The sequence below is a fragment of the Pelophylax lessonae genome (genome assembly GCF_965119305.1).
Source record: "Pelophylax lessonae genome assembly, chromosome: 10".
NCBI classification, from domain to species: Eukaryota; Metazoa; Chordata; class Amphibia; order Anura; family Ranidae; genus Pelophylax; species Pelophylax lessonae.
Window position 1 is genome coordinate 22,058,004 of NC_138777.1, and position 25,037 is coordinate 22,083,040.

At 42.3% G+C, this 25,037-nt stretch overlaps 1 protein-coding gene across 1 annotated transcript in view; it reads right to left on the bottom strand.

The window, feature by feature from the left end:
- LOC309565583 (receptor-type tyrosine-protein phosphatase beta-like) overlaps positions 1-25,037 on the bottom strand; it is a 285,362-nt gene that overhangs the window by 141,050 nt on the left and 119,275 nt on the right. The window contains exons 11-17 of the mRNA XM_082270537.1: positions 24,034-24,288; positions 19,614-19,889; positions 19,252-19,527; positions 16,720-16,974; positions 9,708-9,983; positions 9,235-9,510; positions 4,257-4,511 (exon numbers count right to left, since the gene is read on the bottom strand). Of these exons, the coding sequence (XP_082126663.1) occupies positions 4,257-4,511; positions 9,235-9,510; positions 9,708-9,983; positions 16,720-16,974; positions 19,252-19,527; positions 19,614-19,889; positions 24,034-24,288 (1,869 nt within the window). The remainder of the gene's footprint in view (positions 1-4,256; positions 4,512-9,234; positions 9,511-9,707; positions 9,984-16,719; positions 16,975-19,251; positions 19,528-19,613; positions 19,890-24,033; positions 24,289-25,037) is intronic.

Here is a 25,037-nt window from a genome sequence, read left to right on the forward strand (position 1 = left end):
ATACTCCAAAGCTCCAATCTTGGTTGCAGATACCCTGAGGCTTCTAACAACCTCTACAAATATAAGTAAACCTAATCTTTTTGTCTTTCAATGTTCCCGTCAACAAGGAAACAGAACAGAATCTCCTAAATACTAACTACACCATAAAGACTTCCCCTCCCTAGTCTTACTTTTACTCTCTGTGTTTTTTGTTTAGAGAATCCACAAAACAAGTTTTGTTATTAAAAGCTATTTTAAGAAGAAACTATAATGGATTAAAGTGTTTGTAACCCTAAAAAAATAAAATAAAATGGATCCTGTTCCTCTAAAGCATTTTATACAGCACAGTGCTCATGCTGTGTAATTTGGCTCTCTATATCACCTGAAATACCTGGCTGATCCTGCCTGGTTTTGCCCTCCCACCTGTAAAACAACCACGATTTATCACGGCTGCTGAGCCCCGACACAGAGGTCAGTTTACGTGCCTCTGTCATCCTCTGTGTATCCTCTCTCCCCCGATCCCCTCCCCCCTCTCCTGCCTGTCAGCTCCATTCACTCCATGATTCTCCCCTCCTGCTGGTAAAATAATAGTGTAATGTCCCTACAATCCACTTTGTTACATAATAACAAGTGCCCAACTGTATGTCCTGTATGTAAAAAAGCAGATTTCTACCTTATATCAGAACATTGCCCGGCGCTCACGTGACTCCTCTGCTCTCTGCTCCCCTTCTCCGGGCTGATGTCAGCAGGAGTTCTCGGTTCCTCCCACTGTAGTTGTCAGACTTGCAGAGAAGAGAGCCGAGGAGTCATGTGAGCACCAAGCGACGCTCTGATATAAGGTAGAAATCTGCTTTTTTTAAATAAAGGACATACAGTGGGGCACATGTTATTATCTAACAGAGTGGATTGTAGAGACATGACAAGTGGCTTTACAACCACTTTAGCCTCTTCTCGTCTGGCCTATAGCAAAATGATGGCCAGACGAGGGTTCCATTATCCTGAATAGACGTCATATGATGTCCAGCAAGATAAGCCGCTCATGCACGCCCCCAGGGGCACGCAGTGCGGTGATCCGTTGTGCGGTGTGTCCTTCCAACACACCACATTTCCAATCTAGGTAAAGTGCCTATGACTTAGGCTGTTTATCACTGTTTATTCTTTTGGGCTACCAATTTTTTATTTGTTTATCACGTGATCAGCTGTGTCCACTCACAGCCGATCACCTTGTAACCAGGAAGTGCCGTTTATCAGCTTTTCTCCATTCGTGCTGACAAGGCGCGGGTAGAGGAGAGCTGATCAGTGGCTCTTTGGGCGGGGGGGGGGGGGGGGGGGGGTCTGCACTGATAATCAGCGCATTGATTTCCAGCACCAGTGATGCCCATTGGTGTCCCACCAGTGAAGCCCACCAGTGCCTGATGGTAATGCGAATCAGTGCCCACCTGTACCCACATGTGATGCCAATCAGTGCCCATCAGTAATGCCTGTCAGTGCCTCTTCATCAGTGCTGCCTATCAGTGCCACCCATTAGTGCCCATCATTGCCACCCATCAGTGCTTATCACTGCCGTCCATCAGTGCCATCTATCAGTGCCCATCAGTGCCACCTCTCAGTGCCCATCAGTGCTGCATATCTGTGCCACCTATCACTGCCCATTGGTGCCGCAAATTAGTGCCTCATCAGTGCCACCTCAGTGCTGCCTTATCAGTGTCCATCAGTGCTGCCCTATCAGTTCCCATCAGTGCTACCTCATCAGTGCACGTCAGTGAAGGGGAAAACATACTTAGTTACAAAATGTTATAACAGAAACAAAGAAAAACTTTTTTTTTTTTTCAGTCTTTTTTTATTTGAAGCACAAAAAATAAAAGAGCCAGTGGTGATCAAATACCACCAAAAGAAAGCTCTATTTGTGGGGAAAATCTAATTTGGGTACAGTGTTGCATGACTGCGCAAGCTGACAAGCCGGGGGGGGGGGGTATAGTGCCCAGTATTGAAGTGGTTAAGGAGGACAATTTTATATGGGGAAAGTAAAATGTATTGGGATCAACAGCCATCCACCAACTGCTGGTTGAAAATAGCTATGTATGAAATATATATAAACAATATTATGTTACAATAAATATAGTTATTTTACAAAAAGGGTATAAAGGTGGGGAGAAGGGCTTTTGCAGTGGTGACTTGGCTCCAGTAATAACCTGCATGGATGGCAAAATACCCAATAACCTAGAGAGAAGACCAATCCTTCAGTCAGATTTTCTTCAAGAGAATGTATGTCTCTTTTTCGTTGTCTAGTTTCAATCAGACACTGCTTGGCTGAAAGGAAATGCCTATTGCTGTATTCTCTGTAAACAGCCCATGGTATTTTGGGAATCCTTTAGCACAGACGCTCTATATATAAAATATTATAAAACAAAGTATGCATATATTGTGATTAAAAAGTAATAAAAAGTAATAAAAAAATGAGTACAAACATTTTAATAGTAAACATAAAGATTAAGAATTAAATATAATTTACCCAAAGCCATTATAGTTCTTCTGTACATATTTATTTTATATAGGGTGTTAGTTACTCTGTAGTCACAAAGATTTAGGGTTATAGGAAAGACATCACAAAGTGGTGACCGAGGTCTGTCTCTGGTAAGAGGAGCACAGATTAAAGGTCATGTAAACACTTGTGATTACCCTTTTAAATCATGAAAGGCTTGGTACAAACAAGAGGCGTAATTAGAACCCTCAGGGCTCCGGTGCAAGAAACCATGAAGGGCCCCCCGGACCCCTGGCCGGGGCCCTTCCCTTTAAGCCTGGGGTTCTTCCCACTGATCCTGGGGCCCTTTACTCTCATTGCGGGGCCCTTAATTACGGTCCCGCAGCGGGACCCTTTCACAAGTTCTGCAGTGGGCCCCCTTCCTGCCATCTTGGGGCCTCCCCACGGCGGTGGAATGCCAGAGCCCAGTCGCAAGTGTGACCTTTGCGATCCTGGAAGTTCCCCCACTGGTGTCAATAGTTTTTATTTTTTGGTATTTTATTTGTATTATTTTTTATCATTTCATTTTATTTTTTTTACAATGTCACTGACTATGACTCTGTCCATTCAGAAAAGGAAGGAGCTGGTAAATTACATATTTACCGACCCCTTCCTGGTTTTCTGTTGTGACACATTCCCGGCAGCAGCCGGCAGGAGAGGGAAGGGAGCACAGTGGGGGAGGGGGGACCAGAGGAGCACACAGGGGCCCAGAGACAGCAGAACACAAGTGAACTGGATAGGAGGAGTGGCGGGGGCAGTATACAGAGGAACCAATCTCCTCCATTTTCCTCCTTCAGCTATAGGAGGAAAAAGGAGAACAGTGATTTCTCTACATGCTGCCCCTCCGCCTCTCCTATCCAGGTGTACAGGGGAGCCGCACAGGACCCCTGGAGCATGGGGCCCGGTTGCAATTGCAACCCCTGCAACCCCTGTAGTTACGCCCCTGGTACAAACTGCTGCGACAGCAAGGTCATACAACTTTGCCTGCGGCTTTGCCCTTCGGCTTCCTTCTGACTTGATTCAACTTGGATGCTATTTAGAAGACTGTACAAGAGCTGAAATCGTACACAAGTCGGACCAAAATAGTGCAGGAACCTTTTCTAAAGTCGGAGCAACTTGTGTAGAATCAGTTAAAATGGCTCTCATAGAAAAACATTGAATTTGACATGTCATGCGACTAGGGATCTCACAAGTTGGATCCCATGTCGCAGCAGTGTGAACCGAGCCTAAAGCCCCATACATATTATGAGAAAATTGGGCGAACGATCGACTGGTTTTCCTCTATGTTTCACAGAAAGTCCGAACCGGGGATAGAAATAATGTACGAATATTCTCGTACAAAAAAGGCTTTTTTTTTTGTTATCTGTTGTTTCTGATCATGCGCAGTCTTCGTATCTGCTATTTCTTGTACGAAAATCGTACAAAATGATATACATTAAACAAAATGGATTAATTCTGCTCCTGTACAAGAAAAATGTTGGTGTTTGTCCCTTTGGAAATTTTGGTTAGGAATGTTAGAATCAGCTGTCGAAAGTTGTGTACACACTATCATAAAATCATACGATTGTTCCTCGGACGAAAATGTTTGCCCGATTTCCTTACACTGTGTACGGGACATTAGTGTCACTGTTTTTTGATCACACCTGGAAACAGTCAAGACAAATACTCACGTGTTGCTTTACAGCACCCTTACAATCACATCCCCCATACTCTGATCATACACAGATATAACAGATCACTGGTGGATCATACTCACATGTGGCCTCTGTCACTGTAGTGATTGGACTGTTGCAGCTCGCACTGATTGTCTGTACAGTGACGGTATAATTCCTTCCTGGTAGTAAGTTAGTGAAAGTCACTTGTGTAGATGTATTCTGCAATGTCCTATTTACATCTCCTGTTATGGTGACATTATAAATGGTGATGTTTCCTATTGGTGCCGTCCAGTTCACCACCAGAGAATTCACCGACCGGTAATTGTTCACTGTGACACCCACAGCTTGTCCGGGAACTGGAAATACAATTTTCATACTGTTATGCGCTTTATAAGACTCATTCTATTCATATTTTCAGGTGACTGATACGTTTTTTTAAAGTATTTATAGATTTAGTAGAAAAACAAGAAAAAAATCAGGACATTTACAATTAATAAATGGTCCTAAAAAAACATTTTTACACTTTATGAAAACCTACAAATCTTACCTTTAAACCACATTTACCCACTTCCTGCCCATCCCAGGACATTCATAGTTCTGGGTGGAGGTCATATGATGTCCTCCTGGAACGTGCCTCGCTGTGGTGTGATATGTCACTGGCTGTGTACATTGGACACAGCCAATGACTGATCAGTGTACCGGCCCGCTGCCAGTGCCATGTGATTGCTGTGACCAATCACGGAAGATCACATGATAATTGTAAACAATAGATGGCTTCCTTTCATGCCACTTATTGTGTACATTTGTGTTGCTAGCTGTGATTGGTCACAGTGATTACATGGTACAGACAGGGCCAATCAAAGTCCGTCTGTACAATGTGATTAGCTTTGGCCAATCACAGCTTATCACAACAACAGATACTGAATGAATCAGTTTCATGCAGTAAAAATAGTTGCTTATACCAGTGAAATTCAAAAAAATTCCTGATCACTTCCTTAAAGTAGTACAGTGTTACTATTGAAAAACTGTATTGCTCTGGTCATAATGTGTTAGAAAAAAAAAATTATAAATGAAAAAATAAAACAAATTGAAAAAAAAAAATATTATTTTTTTTTTTTTTTTACATACTGTCACCAGTCATTGTCCCTGACCACTGCCACACCAGTTATGTGCAGCTATACTGCACTGGAGACAGTATGTAAAAAAATAAATTGGGGGAAAAAAAAGTCTTTATTTTCCAAAAATTGTGACATCAACATAGGGACAAGCTGCATGCTCAGATGAGGGTCTGGTATAGATTTTCGGGCGATCCCACGCCATTTTGTTTTTTTAAATTCTTGTGTGGGGTTCCCTTTTAACAGCCATACCAACCCAAAGTGCCTGGTATGGATTGGGGGGGGGACCCCCACGCTGTTTTTTTTACATTAAGCATATGAGTCATCTATTGTGACACGGCATCAGGCCTCCTGGCCCACTCCTTAACCCCTTCCTTACCGGCGCAAAAAAAAAGTAAAAAGAAGCCAGCAGGAACATTCCCCCCCACCGGGCGGACGTTGTATTGTAATATATAACAAAAACTATCAGCGCAAAAAAATCAATAGTGAATGGTGCAATAAACAAATAATATAAAGACCGGCTGCACACACTAAAAGTGTCTAAACCACACAATGTAAACTAAATAAACCAAAAAGTAGTGTTGCGCTAGTCATGTGCACACATAGTGTAATAAAACTCAAAATCAGTGTCCATACATGTTCCAATGTCCATACAATCAATCAAATAAACGGTGAATCCACGTGTCCAAAAGAATCTTGTGCAAAACTTAATTAGTGCTTTCGTGATTAGTGCAATCCCACCACCAGGTGAATTGGTCTCTCACCTCCACTATAGACCCACTGCTGGGTCAATCACAGCGTTGTATATGCACAGGGACCTTCAGATAGTAAAGGCTATGGATAGCCTATCACCTCCAGAGGGATTCTCACCGATAAACATAAAAGGGGAACAAAGGAAGAGATCTAGTGCTCTCTGTATGGTTGCAGTAAACAGCTTTATTGAGTAAAGGAATGGTACTCACAAAGGTGGCGCTTCCAAAGCGCATAGCAATTAGCATAAACGGTATCTAGGAAGAGACAGCTTCCAGCACGCAGGCTCTGTCCCCTATACGCGTGGCGTCGAAGCCCAACCACAGGCGTTGACTTCCTCCTAGATACCGTTTATGCTGATTGCTATGCGCTTTGGAAGAGCCACCTTTGTGAGTACCATTCCTTTACTCAATAAAGCTGTTTACTGCAACCATACAGAGAGCACTAGATCTCTTCCTTTGTTCCCCTTTTATGTCTATTGGTGAGAATCCCTCTGGAGGTGATAGGCTATCCATAGCCTTTACTATCTGAAGGACGTTGTATTGTTTCCGCCCGTTCTAGCTGCACTCACGTATCCCTCGGGACACAGCCCATCCCTGATCAGGGTAAAGAGTACCTGTCACAGCCCATCAGAGTTCCTGTCACAGCCCATCAGAGTACCTGTCACAGCCCATCAGAGTACCTGTCACAACCCCTCAGAGTACCTGTCACAGCCCATCAGAGTACCTGTCACAACCCCTCAGAGTACCTGTCACAACCCTTCAGAATACCCGAGTACCTGTCACAGCCCATCATAGTACCAGAGTACCTGTCTCCAGCCCATCAGAGTACCCACGTACCCATCTCTAGCCCATCACAGTAACCCAGTACCTATCTGCAGCCCACCAGAGTATCTGAGTACCTATCTGCAGCCCTTTAGATTACCTGAGTACCTATCTGCAGCCCATGCCTCATAGAATTTATGTTGGGGTGTTTGTTTTCCAAAACGGGGTCATTTTGTAAGCGTTTCCATTGTCCTGGTGCTCCAGGGCCTTCAAAAGTGTGAAATGTAGTAATGAAATTATAAGTGTAATTTATGCTCCTAAAACATCTGAAGGTGCTACTTGGATGTTGTGCCTCTGTATATGGTCAGGCTGTGTAAAAGTCTCCCATGTGTGCTATCCCCATTTTGCTATGTACATGCCGTGTTTGTAAAAAAATATCTTATAAAGTGACAATTTATGTGTCAATTTGTGTAAAAAAAAAAAAAAAAAAAGTTTTTATTTTCTTTCCACATTTTCCAAAAACGTATGGAAAATATGACATGTTCAAAAGACTCATAATGACTCATAGAATATACATGTATATGAATATACAATATATGTGTTTGCTTTCCAAAATGGGGTCATTTTGTGGGTAATTCAATTGTCCTTTTGCTCCAGGGCCTTCAAAAGTCGTCAGGATATTATATGTGTAATTTATGCTCCTAGAACGCCTGACGGTGCTCCCTTCATGTTGGACCTCTCTATGAGGCCAGGCTGTGTAAACGTCTAACATACTCAAGAGGAATACCACAATGTGGGGTGTAATTGCAAGTATGCACATGCTGTGTGTGAGAAATAACTTGTTGTTATGACAATTTTGTGTAAAAAAAAAAATAATTTCTTCATTTTCCAAGAATTGTGGGAAAAATTACGACTTCAAAAACTCACCATGCCTCTTACCAAATACCTTAGACTGTCTACTTCCAGAATAAGGGGTCATTTGGGGGGTATTTGTACTGTCCTGACATTTCAGGGCCTCAAGAAATTAAATAGGCGGTCAGTACATCAGGTGTGATCAGTTTTCAATGATTGGCATCATAGCTTGTAGACTATAACCTTCATACAGACTAAGGCCCCTTTCACACTATCCATCCATCGGACGGATTCCGTTTTTCTCAGCGGGGGATCGAGCCGCCGATCCCCCGCTGAGCAGGAGGATGACAGCTGTGTGTCCGCGCTGTGTGCAGAGACACAGCTGTCAGTTCCCATGCATCTCTATGGGGGAAATCGGATGGGAACGGACCGTCGTTCAGATCCGCCAATTAAACGGACAGGCGGATCTGATCGGTCCGCCTGTGTGAAAGGGGCCTAAGTATTATCCTCTAATTTGGGTTATTTTTACCAGAGATATGTAGCAGTAAATATTTTGGCCCACATTTATGAACAAAAATTACTTATTTGCAAAATTTTACAATAGAAGCTAAAAAAAAGTGTTTTTTCTTTTTCAAAATTTTTGCACTTTTTCACTTGTATCACAAAAAAATAAAAACCCAGTGGTGATTAAATACCACCAAAAGAAAGCTCTATTTGTTTGAAAAAAGTGGTAAAAATTTTGTTTGGGTACAGTATTGCTTAAATGAGTAATTGTCATTCAAAATGTGAGAGCGCTAAAAGCTGAAAATTGGTCTGGGCAGGAAGGGGGTGAAAGTGCACTGTATTGATATGGTTAACAACCAGCTACCTTGCGATAAAATTACTGGTATTTTACCACATGAGCTATTTACCGGCAAATTCTTAGTGAATTGAACATTTGTAAAATTGTGTCTGCATGCGTTATTTTAACGCATGTTTTTCAGTCAATATTTAACTCTTACTGAATTGACACCTTTGTCTTTACACCTTGAACGTCTATCGCTTTTTTAAAATTGCTTCAGGGCCCATTAAAAATTGGAGTGTGATTACATTAGGAATGATTTGGTGGAAGTTGCTACAAATGGGGGTGCATGGTTTTGTAGGTGTAGCCACAAAAGGGGTTTGCTCAGTAGAGTGTACTCGGCTTTCATTTTGAAAATCTGGCATTGTCCTAGGAGTTTTCTAGTCAGGCTACATGAGTTACGTAAATGGCCTATACCTAGAGCAAGGGCTTTATTCAACTTTAGTCAGAGCTGCAAAGTTTGTTTCATCTACAGACGTTTCTTATCATCATAGGCAGCTTTTGGTAAAGGTGAACTAACCCTTTAAGTGTGTTGTACATATACAAACAATAGAGATGACTAAAGTTAATTTTTCTCACACCTTAAATGGCCCTCTACAATAAATCCAGGTTTTATAGACTAAGGTTGGATGAAGCTTTATGAAAATCTTACATTTTAACACACATCTTGCCTGTTTGAACATGATATAAAACATATTACCCTTCAAAAAACTTCATGCTGTTTCTGTGATTTATTAAACAATCATTCTTTACTCACCTGTGCAGGTAGTTTGGGTCACAGGGTCAGATTCAGTGGCATTATCAGCAGCTCTTACATATACAGAGAATGTGTATGTTTCTCCTGCTGTCAGATTGCTTACTGTAGCTGATTCATTATTCACCATTATATTACTTATCAGTGTAGATGATGATGTGAGAATTGTCTGCACTCTGTAGCGGTATGTGTTCTGATACTCAAGCGGTCTGCTCCAATTTATTATCACAGTATTTGACATCACATTTGTGAAATTTAGATTTGATACCGGCCATGGCTCTATAAAGTAAAGATAATAATAATAAAATTATTGTAATAAGATATAGACATAAAAAATACAGGATTTCTTGTTTTTTTTTTCTTGTTTTTGCTACCTACTTGGCCATGGCTCTATAAAGTAAAGATTACAATAATAGCTTTATTTGTAATAAGATATAGACATAACAGTTACAGGATTTCTTGTTTTTGCTACCTACTTGTATACACAGATCCAGTCAGAGGCGTGCTCTGATACCACCGAACTCCGATTGTCATCACAGAAATGGTGTAATTAGTTCCGGAAGTCAGGCTCTGAAGGGTGGCATTGCTTGTGTAGCTTGTTTGGGACCAAATGATGGGAGAAGAAGAAGAATTCCCATAAGATATATTGTAAGACATTACCAGATTGGTCATATTTACTGGCTGTGCCCAAGACAATGTGATGTTGTTTGCTACGATTGTATTGAAAGTGATGTTTCCTGTTGCAGTAGGATCTGGGAAACAGAATAGGAGAATGAGGAAAAATTAACACAGGAAGAAAAGTGCATTTTAATCAAAAGCAAAAAATCTAATAAATCTGTTAAACTAATCCTGTATTTCTTGTACACACTGCTCATGGGCAATGAAATGTTGTTATCTTTTATATTCCTTCTCAATGCAACTGTTGCAGCCAACTCTAATGTCCATGGAGCACAGATCATAACCATCACCATGCATCATCTTTAAAGACTTGGGTTCTTGTGCACACTAACAGTACTGCTGTCATCTTTTATGCATCAGCACTACAGCCAGAGTACATCGTAAGGCTTTCTATGACTACAGCCACACATAAGCTTGTGCAACTGCAGTAGTGGCACCACCAAGGTTAATCTACAAAGAAGCCAAAGGCCTTTAAATCATGCATTATGGTTTCTATGCCAACTGAATGGTGCAACATTCTGACAGTTACTCTACACTGAATGCCCAATGAGGATATATTTTTTTGTGTGGGATGTTAAATAAAGAGTAATAGATATAGACAGATTTTATATACATCATAAACTCTGACGTATGTATTTCATCATATGGAAGCTTCTTTTAAGCCTTCTACAGAGGATTAAGTCAAAAATCATACCCACAATTATGGTAGCTCTGGTGTAGTCAGAGCCTGTTACTGAGTAAAAAATATTATATTCTCAGATTCTCAGTGGCTCCTCTTTGTTCAGGCAGATGTTCTATCTCAGATCTTGCTTCTCGCCTTAAAGGCATGGATATTGGGGGCCATGCTCCAAGAGAACGTCTGTTGTAAGCTGCTAACTCTACCATACTCTGGACATGCAAACCTTCTTCTTTCACCTCAAAGGCCTTCTTTAGATGATATGAGGCTGATGACCATAATCCAAGGGCCTATACAGCCTCTGTGATACTTATTTTTCTTCACTCTGGCATGTACCGGCACCTGGTGTTGAGCACCATCAAGAGTCAGAACTTGGCTTTTGCAATTTATTATTTTTTTTTTTATGTCCTTTGAATTGATAGTAGCACTTTATTATAAAATTACTGCAGAGAAGGCCAGCTGCATGTTGGAAAACCATGACTCCTTGTGAAGACATTTCTTTTTATCAAATATATAACATTTCTGTTTCTGAAACTTTTATCATTAGAAGCTGGAAATAGGGACACGGGTCTTAGAATATTTGTAGCAGAGGCATTCAAATAGAGAAAATAGCTATATATTGTCCAAGAATGGATGTTTAGGAAAATAATGTAGTATGCACAGTGATAAACACACCTCAGATTACTTTTGGTGTTATATTAGTTACAATCCCTATTTCTTGATATGTGCAGCAATTGAAAATGAACCCCCTTTGAGTTTCCCTTTTTTAGTTACAGGTTGTCTCAGTCCCCGTTCACACTAAGGCGACCTGTGAGGCGACCTGGTCGCCTCACAGGTCGCCGTAGGTCGCCTCCCATAGGGAAGCTGCGGACCTGTTCTAATAGGAGCGACACAAGTCGCTCCGACTTAGAAAAAGGGTCCGGAGCTTCTTTGGGGCGACCAGGGGGCGACCGCCATAGACTTCAATGTTATGAAGTCTGTGGTGGCCGCTCCGAGGTCGCGGCACGCTGCTCGCACCGCGACCTCAGAGGTAGTAGGTAGTAGAGGAAGTAGCGTCGCTTGTATGTGAACGGGGCCTTACTTGACTCTCATTAGAAACTATTTTAAGAAGAAACTATAATGGATTAAAGGGAAACTAAAATGTATTGAGATCAATTGTATATCTATTTTTTTTTCCCAATAAAAGTTTTATTTTATTCAAATTAAATGAACAATACAGCAATAATCAACATACATTGAATACATAGAAAGTAACACTCTTCTTGGTACATAGAATTAGCATAGGTTTCTAGAACTGAATACAAATGTGGGGGGGGGGGGGGGTGTTAGAAAGGCATGAAGAAATACAGTATCAATTTAGACCATTATTTATAAGATACGACATAGCTCTTCCTATGACAGTTTGGATCAAAGATGTTTAAAACTGTGTAGCCAATTTGTTTGAGGAGAGATAGCCCCACACATCCCTGGTGTAGGGGGTGATATCTCCCTGTAAAGATAGAGTTTAAATTCCACGAGGGAAAAAGTATACTACCCCTAAACTATATGCAGATTTCTTGTAAAATGTGTTATGTTTGTTGTAAGATAATCCCGTCTTTAAGTTCTGTGTATTGGTTTGTGGTTCTGAAGTGCAACCAACATGCCCAAGTCTGGTAGAATTGTGTTGGTGTATCTTTGCCAATATTTATGAGTTCCTCCATTTCTGCAATCTTGTTGATTTTTTTAAACCATTCCTTCATTGAGGGAATGTGTTGTGAACCCCAGTGAATGGGAATACACAACTTGGCAGCATTGATCATGTGTAGGGGAAGCGTATTGCAGTATGCAGATATTGGGGTGTCAGAATGGTGTAGTAACAGTTGCGCTGGGGTATAATCTAGAGCCATTGTGGAGACTTTGGTCGTTATTTGATGCACTTGTGCCCAAAATTTTTGGATATGTGGGCAGGACCACCAAATATGCAAAAGGGTACCTTCCTCCCTGGAGCATCTCCAACATTTATCTGAGTTCTCAGAGTTGAATTTATGTAGTAAAGTTGGTGTTCTATACCATCGGGACAGTGTTTTGAAGTTGTTTTCTTGTGTCAAGACGTTAATGGATCCCTTATGTGCAATGCTGAAAATGCGTTCCCAGTCGGATTCTGATAAATCCATACTTAAATCCTTCTCCCATGCGAGACATGCTCTCCCTTCTTTCGAGGAAGTGTTTATGAAGAGCATATTGTGCGTCAAAGAGACAACATGTCTTAGAGGGGCGGATTGAGAGCAAAGGGTTTGAAATGGAGTGGGTTGTCGTGACAATGAAGTGGATTGGTCGGAAGTTGTGAGGAAATGTCTTATTTGATGGTATAGCAAGGCAGGGAAAGAGCCTTTTGACAACTGAGTGGAAACATAGGCAAAATCTCGGAAAATGCCTCCTGAGAAAAAGTGTTTAGCAAGTAAGTGTTTAAATGGCCAGTTATTTTTAATGAGGGATAAGTCCATTCCTGGGGGCAAGGCTGAATTGTTATTAATTGGTGTAAGGGGACCTGGGTTAGAAGAAAGGCCAAATTTCTTGGAGATTTTCTTGAAGACTTGGAGTGTTGGGCCAATGAGTGGGTGTTTTTTGAGTAACGGCGGTATGTGACCTGGCTTAATCCAAGGAGTATTTTCTAAAGGAAGGTGGGAAAATGCCCCCTCAAGGGGAACCCAATCCTTGAGGGTGGCATGCACCAACCAGTCCACAATTCTGGATAGGTGACAGGCCCAATAATAGTTCTGTAGGTCAGGGATACCGATGCCACCTTTCTGCTTAGGTCTTATCAGTTGGTCAAAGCTGATCCTTGGTCTTTTATTGTTCCATAGGAACCGTATACACAATGAACGGAAATTTCTAAAAAAAAGGACGCATGAATTGTGATAGGAACAGCCTGAAGGATGTATAACATTCTTGGGAGAATATTCATTTTTATCAATGCAGCTCGACCAAACCATGAAAAGAACAAGGTTCCCCATTTATGAAGGTCTTCTTTGATAGTATATCTATTTTTTAAACCTATACGTTTTTAAAACTGTTATTGTATATATTTGTTTACTGTTTATATCTTTTTTTGTAGTGCCCTCCTAGTTAGGTGATAGAATGAGTGTTTATAGTTTTTTGGTTTCTCTGCTTAACAGGGAGACAGGCAAATGTTGATGCTGTCTGCTTAACAGAGAGCTGTGATTGTTTAGCAGATGGTGCTCAGTGTGCTCTGGTGCAGCTCATGCTGTCTGGATGTTTCACACTGATCCAAAAGCTATGGAGTATATTGGACAGTGGGTGGAAACCTGGAAGATGGGAGCATGGGATGTCTATACAGCCCTGGCCAATTAGAGGGGGATGAGCCCCAAGGCATGCTGGGTGACTGTATTTATATCTGAAAAGCACATAGGCTCATGTTTAAGTCCAGTTTATCTCTGGGGTGGAGGTCCAGGTGGGGAGAGGGCTGCTGCACTTTCCCCAGCACAGGCTGCCATGTGGCCTCAGGTAGGAGATCTGAGGGCCTGAAACATTGAAGTTGCAACCCATGGTTCTCTTGTAAGCTGACTGAGGGAGGATGTCCACAGATCCTGTCTGCTACTACTGAGGAATGCTCCTGTGTGTGCTTCAGGAGCCTTGTGAGTACAGACACCCACTGGGGACCCCCCTCTTTGTGCTGGAAGTCAGCATACTAAGTGTAAGCTAAAGGGGACACTAGCTAGTGTCTTGAAGAAACAAGGTCCACTGAAATCCTTCTACTACAAAGGAACTTTCTTAATTCTGTACAGCCTGCTGCATAGTGCTACTAAAAGTCTGCTACACAGTTCTTAGCCCCCTTCACCCACATCTCTTTAGAGCCCCCCTGCCTATTTGTGTCCCCCTTCGAGCCCCCTTCCACATTGGTGTACCCAACAGTGCCTTCTGCACTCCTGCATATTTGTGTCCCCATCAAAGGCTCCCTGCATATTTTTGTCCCCATCAGAGTCCCTCACATATTTGTGACCCCATCAGAGCCCCCCTGCATATTTGTGTCCCCATCAGAGCTCCCTGACACGTGTCCCGAACAGAGCTCCCCTGCATTTTTGTGTCCCCATCAGGGTGCCCCTGCATTTTTGTGTCCCCATCAGAGCCCCCCGACACATTTGTGCCCTCATCAGAGCCCCCTGACTCATTTTTGCCCTCATCATAGCTCCTCCCACACGCTGTGTCTCCATTAGACCTCCTCCACACATTTGTGTCCCCATCAGACCCCCTGGTGCACATTTGTATCCTGATCAGAACGCCCCCAAATATTTGTGTCCCCACCAGAGCACCCGAACACATTTGTGTCACCATCACAGCCCCCCCACACACCCTGTGTCCCCATCATCAGACCCCCAATGCACATTTGTGCCCTCATCAGAGCCCCAACATATTTGTGACCCCATCAGAGCCCCCAAACACATCTGTGTCACCATCACAGCCCCCCCACACACTGTGTCCCCATCATCAGACCCCCGCCCACTACACATTTGTGTCCCCATCAGACCCCCGCCACACATTTGTGCCCTCATCAGAGCCCCCCACATTTTTGCGTCCCCATCAGAGGCCCCCTAAATGTTTGGGTCACCATCACAGCCCCCCCCCACACACTGTGTCCCCATCATCAGACCCCCCCACCACACATTTGTGTCCCCATCAGACCACCGCCACACATTTGTGCCCTCATCAGAGCCCCCCAAATGTTTGCGTCCCCATCAGAGGCCCCCTAAATGTTTGTGTCACCGTCAGAGCCTCCCCCCCCCACACATGTGTGTCCCTATCAGAGCCCCCACCGCACTTTTATGTCCCCATCAGAGACCCCTGCACAATTGTCTCCCCCTTTGAGCATCCCCTTCCACATTTGTATCCCTCATCAGAGCCACCTTTGAACATTTGAGGCCCCATCAGAGAGCCACCCTCCCCCCCCCCCCCCCCCCAACAGCACCAGCATCTGTGTCTGGCTTCAGTGCTGTTCTGCTGCACCTGCCGGCACCAGGCACGTTGTAGGCAAGAATTACAGCCGTAATGGGCACTTCAGCTAACAGCGGGGCTAGAGCCAGGAGGTGCAGCAGGCCCTAGCAATCAACAACTTGGTGAAGCGCTATGGTTGGGTAGTTCCTGCTACCCGACATACAGTAGCTTAAGCTGAAATTGACCTTACAGTAAGTCTGATGACTCAAGCTGCAGGCTGGAAAAAAATGTCCCAGCGGGCCGGATGTGATCCGCGAGCCGTATTTTGGAGACCCCTGACCTAGAAGACCAACCTTTCAGTCAGATTTACTTCTAGAGAATGAACCGTATGTTTTTTAATGTCTCTTTTTCTTTGTCTAGTTTCAATCAGACACTGCTTGGCTGAAAGGAAATACCTATTGTTGTATTCTCTATAGACAGCCCATGGTATTTTGGGAATTCTTTAGCAAAGACACTCCATATGTAAAATATTGTAAAACAAAGTATGCATATATTGTGAATAAAAATCAATAAAACAATGAGTACAAACATTTTAATAATGAACATAAAGATAAAATATAATTTCCCCGAAACCATTATAGTTCTTCTGTACATATTTATTTTATTTAGGGTGTTAGTTACTCTGTAGTCACAAAGATTTCTGGTTATAGGAAAGACATCACAAAGTGATGACCAAAGTCTGTCTCTAGTAAGAGGAGCAAAGAATGTAATTACCCTTTTAAATCATGAAAGGCTTGGTACAAACTGCTGCAATAAGAAGGCAATACGACTTTGCCTGCGACTTTGACCTGTGACTTCCTTCTGACTTGATTCAACTTGGATGCTATTTAGGAGCATGTAAAAGAGTTGAAATTGTACACAAGTAGGACCAAAGTAGTGCAGGAATCTTTTCTAAAGTCAGAGTGACTTGTGTATCAGTTAAGATGGCTCTCAAAGGGAAACATTGAATTTGACATTTCATGCAACTTGGGGTCTCACAAGGCGGATCCCATGTCGCAGCAGTGTGAACCGAGCCTAACTGTCACTGTTATTTGATCACACCTGCAAACAGTCAAGAGACAAATACTCACCTGTGGCCTTACAATCACATCCCCCATACTCTGATCATACACAGAAAACACAGATCACTGGTGGATCATACTCACATGTGGCCTCTGTCACTGTAGTGATTGGACTGTTGCAGCTCGCACTGATTGTCTGTACAGTGACGGTATAATTCCTTCCTGGTAGTAAGTCAGTGAAAATCACTTGTGTAGATGTATTCTGCAATGTCCTATTTACATCTCCTGTTATGGTGACATTATAAATGGTCACATTTCCTATTGGTGCCGCCCAGTTCACCACCAGAGAATTCACCGACTGGTGATTGTTCACTGTGACACCCACAGCTTGTCCGGGAACTGGAAACACAATTTTCATACTGTTATGCGCTTTATAAGACTCATTCTATTCACATTTTCTGGTAAATTATACATTTTTTAAAGTATTTAAATTACCCAATTATTTATTTTGAAAATAATTCAGGACATTTACATTTATTAAGTGGTCCTACCAAAACATTTTAACACTTTATGAAACCTCCAAATTTTACTTTAAACCACATTTAACCACTTCATGTTCAGCCCAGGACATTCATAGTTCTGGGTGGAGGTCAAATGATGTCCTCCTGGAACGTGCCTTGCTGTGGTGTGATATGTCACCGGCTGTGTCCATTGGTCACAGCCAATGACTGATCATTTTACCGGCCCGCTGCCAGTGCCATGTGATCGCTGTGACCAATCACAGAAGATCACATGACAAGTGTAAACAATAGTTGGCTTCCTTTCATGCCACTTATTGTGTACATTTGTGTTGCTAGCTGTGATTGGTCACAGTGATCACATGGTACAGACAGGGCCAATCACAGTCCATCTGTACGATGTAATTAGCTGCGGCCAATCACAGCTAATCACAACAACAGATACTGAATAAATCAGTTTCATTCAGTAAAAATGGTTGCTTATACCAGTGAAATTCACTGGTATAAGCAATAATAATGTGTAAAAAATTCTTGCTCACTTCCCTAAAGTAGTACAGTGTTACTATTGCAAAATTGTATTGCGCTGGTCATAATGTATTAAAAATAAATAAATAAATTATAATAAAAAATAGAAAAATACTACAAATTGAAATATATATATAAATATTATTTTTTTTAATTTTTTTTACATACTGTCACCAGTCAGTGTCCCTGATCAACGCCACACCAGTTATATAATGACAGTGTACTGCACTGGTGACAGTATGTACAAGAAAAATAAAATTTTAAATTTCCTAACTTTCCAAAAATTGTGACATCAACTTTTGGACAAGCTGCTTTGAGAGGGGAGGGGGCAGAGCCAATTTTGAGGGCATGTGGCCTGGTATGGTTCAGGAGAGGGGGTGCACGCTCATCCCCCTTTCCTGACCTGCTAGGCTGCATGCTCATGAAAGGGTCTGGTATGGATTTTGAGACGGACCCCATGCAATTTTTAAAAACTATTTTGGTGTGGGGGTTCCCCTTAAAGTCTATACAAGACCCAAAGCACCTGGTATGGATTAGAGGGGGAGGACCCCTATGCTTTTTACATTCAAATGATTAGTCATCTGTTGTGACGAGGCGGTCGGCTTCCGGGCCCGCTCCCTAATAACCAGCTATCGTGCGATAAAATTACTGGTATTTTACCACATGAGCTATTTACCCGCAAATCCTTAGTGAATCAAACGTTTGCAAAACTGTTTCTGCATGTGTTACTTTAACGCATGTTTTTCAGTCAATATTTAACTCTTAGTGGATTGAAACCTTTGTCTTTACACCTTGAATGTCTGCCTCTATTTTAAAACTGCTTCAGGGCCCATTAAAAATTGGAGCGTGATTACATTAGGAATGATTTGGTGGAAGTGGCTACAAATGGGGATGCATGGTTTTGTGGGTGTAGCCACAAAAGGGGGTGTGCTCAGTAGGGTGTACTCGGCTTTCATTTTGAAAATCTGGTAACCGAAAATTACCGGTGCTGTCCCTCCTCAAGCCTGTGACTGAACAGTGAGAGGAGACGCAGCATTGCTCTGTCGCTCTTGCTAAGCACAGTGCTAGAAGACTGTTACTGTTCCCCTTCACCATCACAGAAGTGAGCTCTTCCTCTGATTCAAACCCCTTCACATCTGTTTTCTCCCCTAATGTAGTGGCTCTGAGCTCTGCATTTGAGAGCTTGCTCCTGTGATGGTGACGGTGAACAGTAACAGCTAGGCTTCCTTCTAGCAAAGCCCCTAGCATCGTCCTAGGAGTTTTCTAGTCAGGCTACATGAGTTACGTAAATGGCCTATACCTAGAGCAAGGGCTTTACTCAACTTTAGTCAGAGCTGCAAAGCTTGTTTTATCTACAGACGTCTCTGCATGGGCAGCTTTTGGTAAAGGTGAACTAACCCTAAGTAAGTTGTACATATACAAACAATAGAGATGACTAAAGTAAATTTTTCTCACACCTTAAATGGCCCTCTGCAATAAATACAAGTTTTCAAGACTAAGGTTGGATGAAGCTTTATGAAAATCTTACATTTTAACACACATCTTGCCTGTTTGAACATGATATAAAACATATTACCCTTCAAAAAACTTCATGCTGTTTCTGTGATTTATTAAACAATCATTCTTTACTCACCTGTGCAGGTAGTTTGGTTCACAGGGGGAGATTCAGTGGCATTATCAGCAGCTCTTACATATACAGAGAATGTGTATGTTTCTCCTGCTCTCAGATTGCTTACTGTAGCTGATTCATTATTCACCATTATATTACTTATCAGTGTAGATGATGATGTGACAATTGTCTGCACTCTGTAGCGGTATGTGTTCTGATACTCAAGCGGTCTGCTCCAATTTATTATCACAGTATTTGACATCACATTCGTGAAACTCAGATTTGATACAGGCCATGGCTCTATAAAGTAAAGAAAATAATAATACAATTAATTGTAATAAGATATAGACATAAAAATTACAGGATTTCTTGTTTTTGCTACCTACTTGTATACACAGATCCAGTCAGAGGCGTGCTCTGATACCCCCGAACTCCGACTGTCATCACAGAAATGGTGTAATTAGTTCCGGAAGTCAGGCTCTGAAGGGTGGCATTGCTTGTGTAGCTTGTTTGGGACCAAATGATGGGAGAAGAAGAAGAATTCCCATAAGTTATATTGTAAGACATTACCAGATCGGTCATATTTACTGGCTGTACCCAAGACAATGCGATGTTGTTTGCTACGATTGTATTGAAAGTGATGTTTTCTGGTGGAGTAGGATCTGGGAAACAGAATAGGTGAATGAGGAAAAAAAGTGAATTTTAATAAAATGAAAGCATCTAATAAATGTGTTAAACTAATGCTGTATTTCTTTCACACACTGCACATAGGAAATGAAATGTTTTTATCTTTTATAGTCCTTCCCAATGCAATTGTTGTAGCCAACTCTAATGTCCATGGAGCACAGATCATAACCATCATAATGCATCATCTTTATAGACTTGGGTTCTTGTGCTAATTTACAATACTGCTGTCATATTATATGCATCAGCACTACAGCCAGAGTACACAGTAAAGCTTTCTATGACTGTAGCCACACAAAAAAGCAGTACTACTGCAGTAGTGGCACCACCAAGGTGCATCTATAAAGAAGCCCTTAAATCATGCATTATGGTTTCTATGATAACTGAATGGTGCAACATTCTGACAGTTACTCTACACTGAATGCCCAATGAGGATATATTTTTTGTGTAGGATGTCAAATAAAGAGTAATAGATATAGACAGATGTTTTATACATCATACACTCTGACGTATGCATTTACCCATGTGGAAGCTTCTTTCATGCCTCCTGCAGAGGATTAAGTCAAAAAGCATACCCACAATTATGTTAGCTCTTGTGTAGTCAGGACCTGTTACTGGATAAAACTTACTCTATTCACAGATGCTCAGTGGCTCCTCCTTGTTAAGGCAGACGTTCTATCCCAGATCCTGCTTCTTGCCTTAAAGGCATGGATATTCGGGGCCATGTTCCAAGAGAACGTATGTTGGAAGCTGCTAACTCTACCATACCCTGGACGTGCAAAACTTCTTCTTTGACCTAAAAGGCCTTCTTTAGATCAATGTTTCTCAACTCCAGTCCTGAAGTACCCCGAACAGGTCATGTTTTCAGGGTTTCCCTCAGATTAAACGGCTGTGGTAATTACTAAGGCAGTGAAACTGATCAAATCACCTTGAATGTCGGCCACAAATAATGGAAATAATAATGGAAAGTATAAAAACATGACCTCTTGTCGGTTATGAGGACTGGAGTTAAGAAACATTGCTTTAGATGGTGGGAGGCTGATGACCATAATTTAAGGGCCTATACAGCCTCTGCGATACTTTGTTTCCTTCACTCTGGCATGCACCTGGTGTTGAGCACCATCAAGAGTCAGAACTTGGCTTTTGCAATTTTTTATTTTTTTTTATGACCCTTGAATTAATGGCAGTTTGCTATAACATTACTGCTGACAAGGACAACTGCATGTTGGAAAACCATGACTCGTTGTGAAGACATTTTTTATTTCAAATATGTAAAATTCCTGAAACGTTTATCATTAGAAGCTGGAAATAGGGACACGGGTCTTAGAGAATTTTTAGAAGAGGCATCCAAATAGAGAAAATAGCTACTGATTGTCCAAGAATAGATGTGTAGGAAAAAAATGTAGTATACACTGTGATAAACACACCTCAGATTACTTTTGGTGTTATATTAGATACAAACCCTATTTCTTGATATGTGCAGCAATTTAAAATGAACCCCTTTTGAGTTTCCCTTTTTTAGTTACAGTTTGTCTAAAGATGACCATGGCAAAAAAAAATCAGGTAATAACAACAATAAGCTATATTGATGGTAAAAGTGGTTTACAACACCAGAAAAATGTTTCATGGCTGGTATGCATGCATATGTATAACAACCTCGGTGTGAGCTGGGTTTTTTTTTGAGTGGACCAGCTCATGTTTAGAATTATGATACACCATATGCTCATCACAAAGAATGTTGTCCTTGTTCTAAACCAGGGGTGTCAAACTCGATTTATTCATGGGCCACATTAGCATTATGGTTGCCCTCAAAGGGCCGGTTATATCTGTAGGATTAGATGTTCAGACCATGCACCCTTACATCAGATGTCAAGAGTCCCCCCCCCCCACCATCAGAAGTCAAGAGTCACCCACCCTTCCTTGCATCACAATGCACTACCTTGTGCTGCTGCCAGGAAGAAGATCCGGGTGGATTCTGAGTGTGAAGAACCAGAGGAGGGCTGGAGTCAGCTTCCAGAGTCTGCTGAATGCTTGAGACCAGGTGAGGGAGAGGCAAGGTGGTATTGCGGTGGCACAGAGAGGAGCAGAATGTGTAGGAGTTCTGCCCTCCTCTCTGCTTAAGACTGCTGAAAAGGGGGGGGGGGGGCAAAAACGAGCCTTTCTGCAGCTGCACAGAGGAGTGCAGGATCTGGCAAAGGAGTTCTGTCCTCATCTCTGCCCCCACCTTGTCTCTGTAGTCAGCGGCAGAAAGGGGGGTGCAGCAGCTGCAGGAGAGGTGTGAGGGCCATTTGAAATGGCCTGTGGGGCCGCATGCGGCCTACGGGCCTTGTGTCTGACACCTGTGTTCTAAACTATACCTTCAATAAAGCCTGTTGTTAATGATATCTGATTTGACGTTGTACCCAATCTATAACCACTCATTCCATGTGGGTGTCTCTGATACTTACTCCTGGAGACCTATGCACCTATTTCAAGCTTCTCACTAGCACCAGATCACTTTGAAGACATCAAGGTCCCTGACATCCTCTAGCATCAACTTTGATCAATTTGGCCATCTCTGCAACATATTCTATCAGATCCAAACCCTACTTTCAGCTTCTCACAATTACCAGACCTCTTTGGGGACATTAAGGTCCAAGACCTTCCCTAGCATTGAATATAACCTAACAAAAGATCTGAGTGGAGACAGGGATATTCTCCAAAAGCTCCAATTTGGGTTGCAGGTACCCTGAAGTTTTTCTGTAGATATTTATTTTATATAGGGTGTTCGTTACTCTGTGTAGCACTGCCCCCACAGGAACTGCTGGATTCTGTCTATGGGCTTCCCTGGTTACCAGCACACATTTACTTGAACAAGTCTCTGAATCTCTCCTTGTTCCCAATGGCTCCTCACATGAATGAACAGTCTAGGGGCGTTGTTTGTTTTGTTGTTTATTGAAAATTTGGGATAGGAGAAGGGAAGAGTGGGATACTCCAATTAAACTATTCACATTGTTTGAGGTCTACTATCTTCAGAGTTCTGCCTGAAAATATGAAACAGCCAGGCTGTTAATGCACACTGCCACTGGTGTGGATGGGGTTAAGTTCTCTTGTTCTCTTTGCTCTCTAACAAGATGACTTGATGGACGGTAATCTATCTTCAGGACACGCTCACTAGCATCCTCTTCCCGCTGACACCCAGATCCCCCAGTGTCTCCCCTTTCAGTCAGCTTCCCTGGACCTCTGGGTTCAGCTCCTCGCTAATACTCTTCCGGTGTAACCTTAAAAAACCATACCCCGTGGAGAAACCATACCGTCGTCACTTCCGGTCTGAAACAGCTGAGCAGCGCAGCAGTGCGCATGCTCAGAGGCACGGATACGTAAATGAACATGAAAGAATTTGACAAGTGCGCATGCTCGGTGGGCATGAAATTCTCACGGCACTGTGTCTAATGTAATACTTGCGGCGGGTACATTAAAACACTTCGGCTGCAACATAAATCATCTCCTCTGCTATCGCTGTAACTTCCCTCATCTCCGGTAATAAATATAAAAGCGGCGGCGGGGGTATGAGATGTAAATGTGACGGCGATCGCGGCTCCGTGATCCGCTTTTATATTTATTACCGGAGATGAGGGCAGTGACAGGGCGAAGAGCGGAGATGATTTATGTTGCAGATAAGCTGTTTTAATGTAAGCGCCGCAAATTTAACTACCGTGAGAAATCCATACCCTCCATAGCTGCACCGGAAGTGATGAGGGTATGGTTTTCTCACGGGTATGGATTTTTCACGGAACACCGGCCCTCAGGAACGACCCCCTGAGGCCCCCCTCTGGGACTCCGCTCCTCAACGAAAGACCTCAAGCACATGTGCTCCCGGCTTTTATACAGTATCCCAACATGCAACGAGATGATTTTCCCTCGCATAAACAATGAATTTGACATGTAATGCGACTTGGGGTCTCACAAGCCGGATCCCATGTCGCAGCAGTGTTAACCGAGCCTAAATATCACTGTTATTTGATCGCACCTGGAAACAGTCATGACAAATACTCACTTGTGGCCTTACAGTACCCTTATAATCACATCCCCCATACTCTGATCATACACAGAAAACACAGATCACTGGTGGATCATACTCACATGTGGCCTCTGTCACTGTAGTGATTGGACTGTTGCAGCTCGCACCGATTGTCTGTACAGTAACGGTATAATTCCTTCCTGGTAGTAAGTCAGTGAAAGTCACTTGTGTAGAATTACTCTGCAATGTCCTATTTACATCTCCTGTTATGGTGACATTATAAATGGTGACGTTTCCTATTGGTGCCGTCCAGTTCACCACCAGAGAATTCACCGACCGGTAATTGTTCACTGTGACACCCACAGCTTGTCCGGGAACTGGAAACACAATTTTCATAAAGTTATGCGCATTATAAGACTTTCTATTCATATTTTCAGGTGACTGATACGTTTTTTAAAGTATTTATAGTTATAGTAGAAAAACAAGAAAAAAATTTAGGACATTTACATTTAATAAATGGTCCTATAAAAACATTTAACACTTTATTGAAAACCTAAAAATTGTAACTTTAAACCACATTTACCACTTCCTGCCCAGCCCAGGACATTCATAATTCTGGATGGAGGTCATATGATGTCCTCCTGGAACTGCCTCGCTGCGGTGTGATCTGTCACCCACTGTGTACACTGGACACAGCCAATGACTGATCAGTGTACCGACCCACTGCCAGTGCTATGTAATTGCTGTAACCAATCACAGAAGATCACATGATGATTGTAAACAATAGATGGCTTCATGCCCTCCATTGTGTACATGTGTGTTCCTAGCTGTGGTTGGTCACAGTAATCACATTATACAGACAGGACCAATCACAGCCCATCTGTACCATGTAATTAGCTGTGGCCAATCACAGCTAATCACAACAAAAGACACTGAATGAATCAGTTCAGTAAAAATGGTTGCTTATAGCAGTGAAATGAATTGGTATAAGCAATGATACAGTGTTACTATGGGAAAACTCCATTGCTCTGGTAACAGTGTGTTAACCACTTTACCACCGGAGGATTTTGCTGTCTTACGTCTGGGCAGCGTTTTGCGATTCTGCACTGTGCAAATTTAACTGACA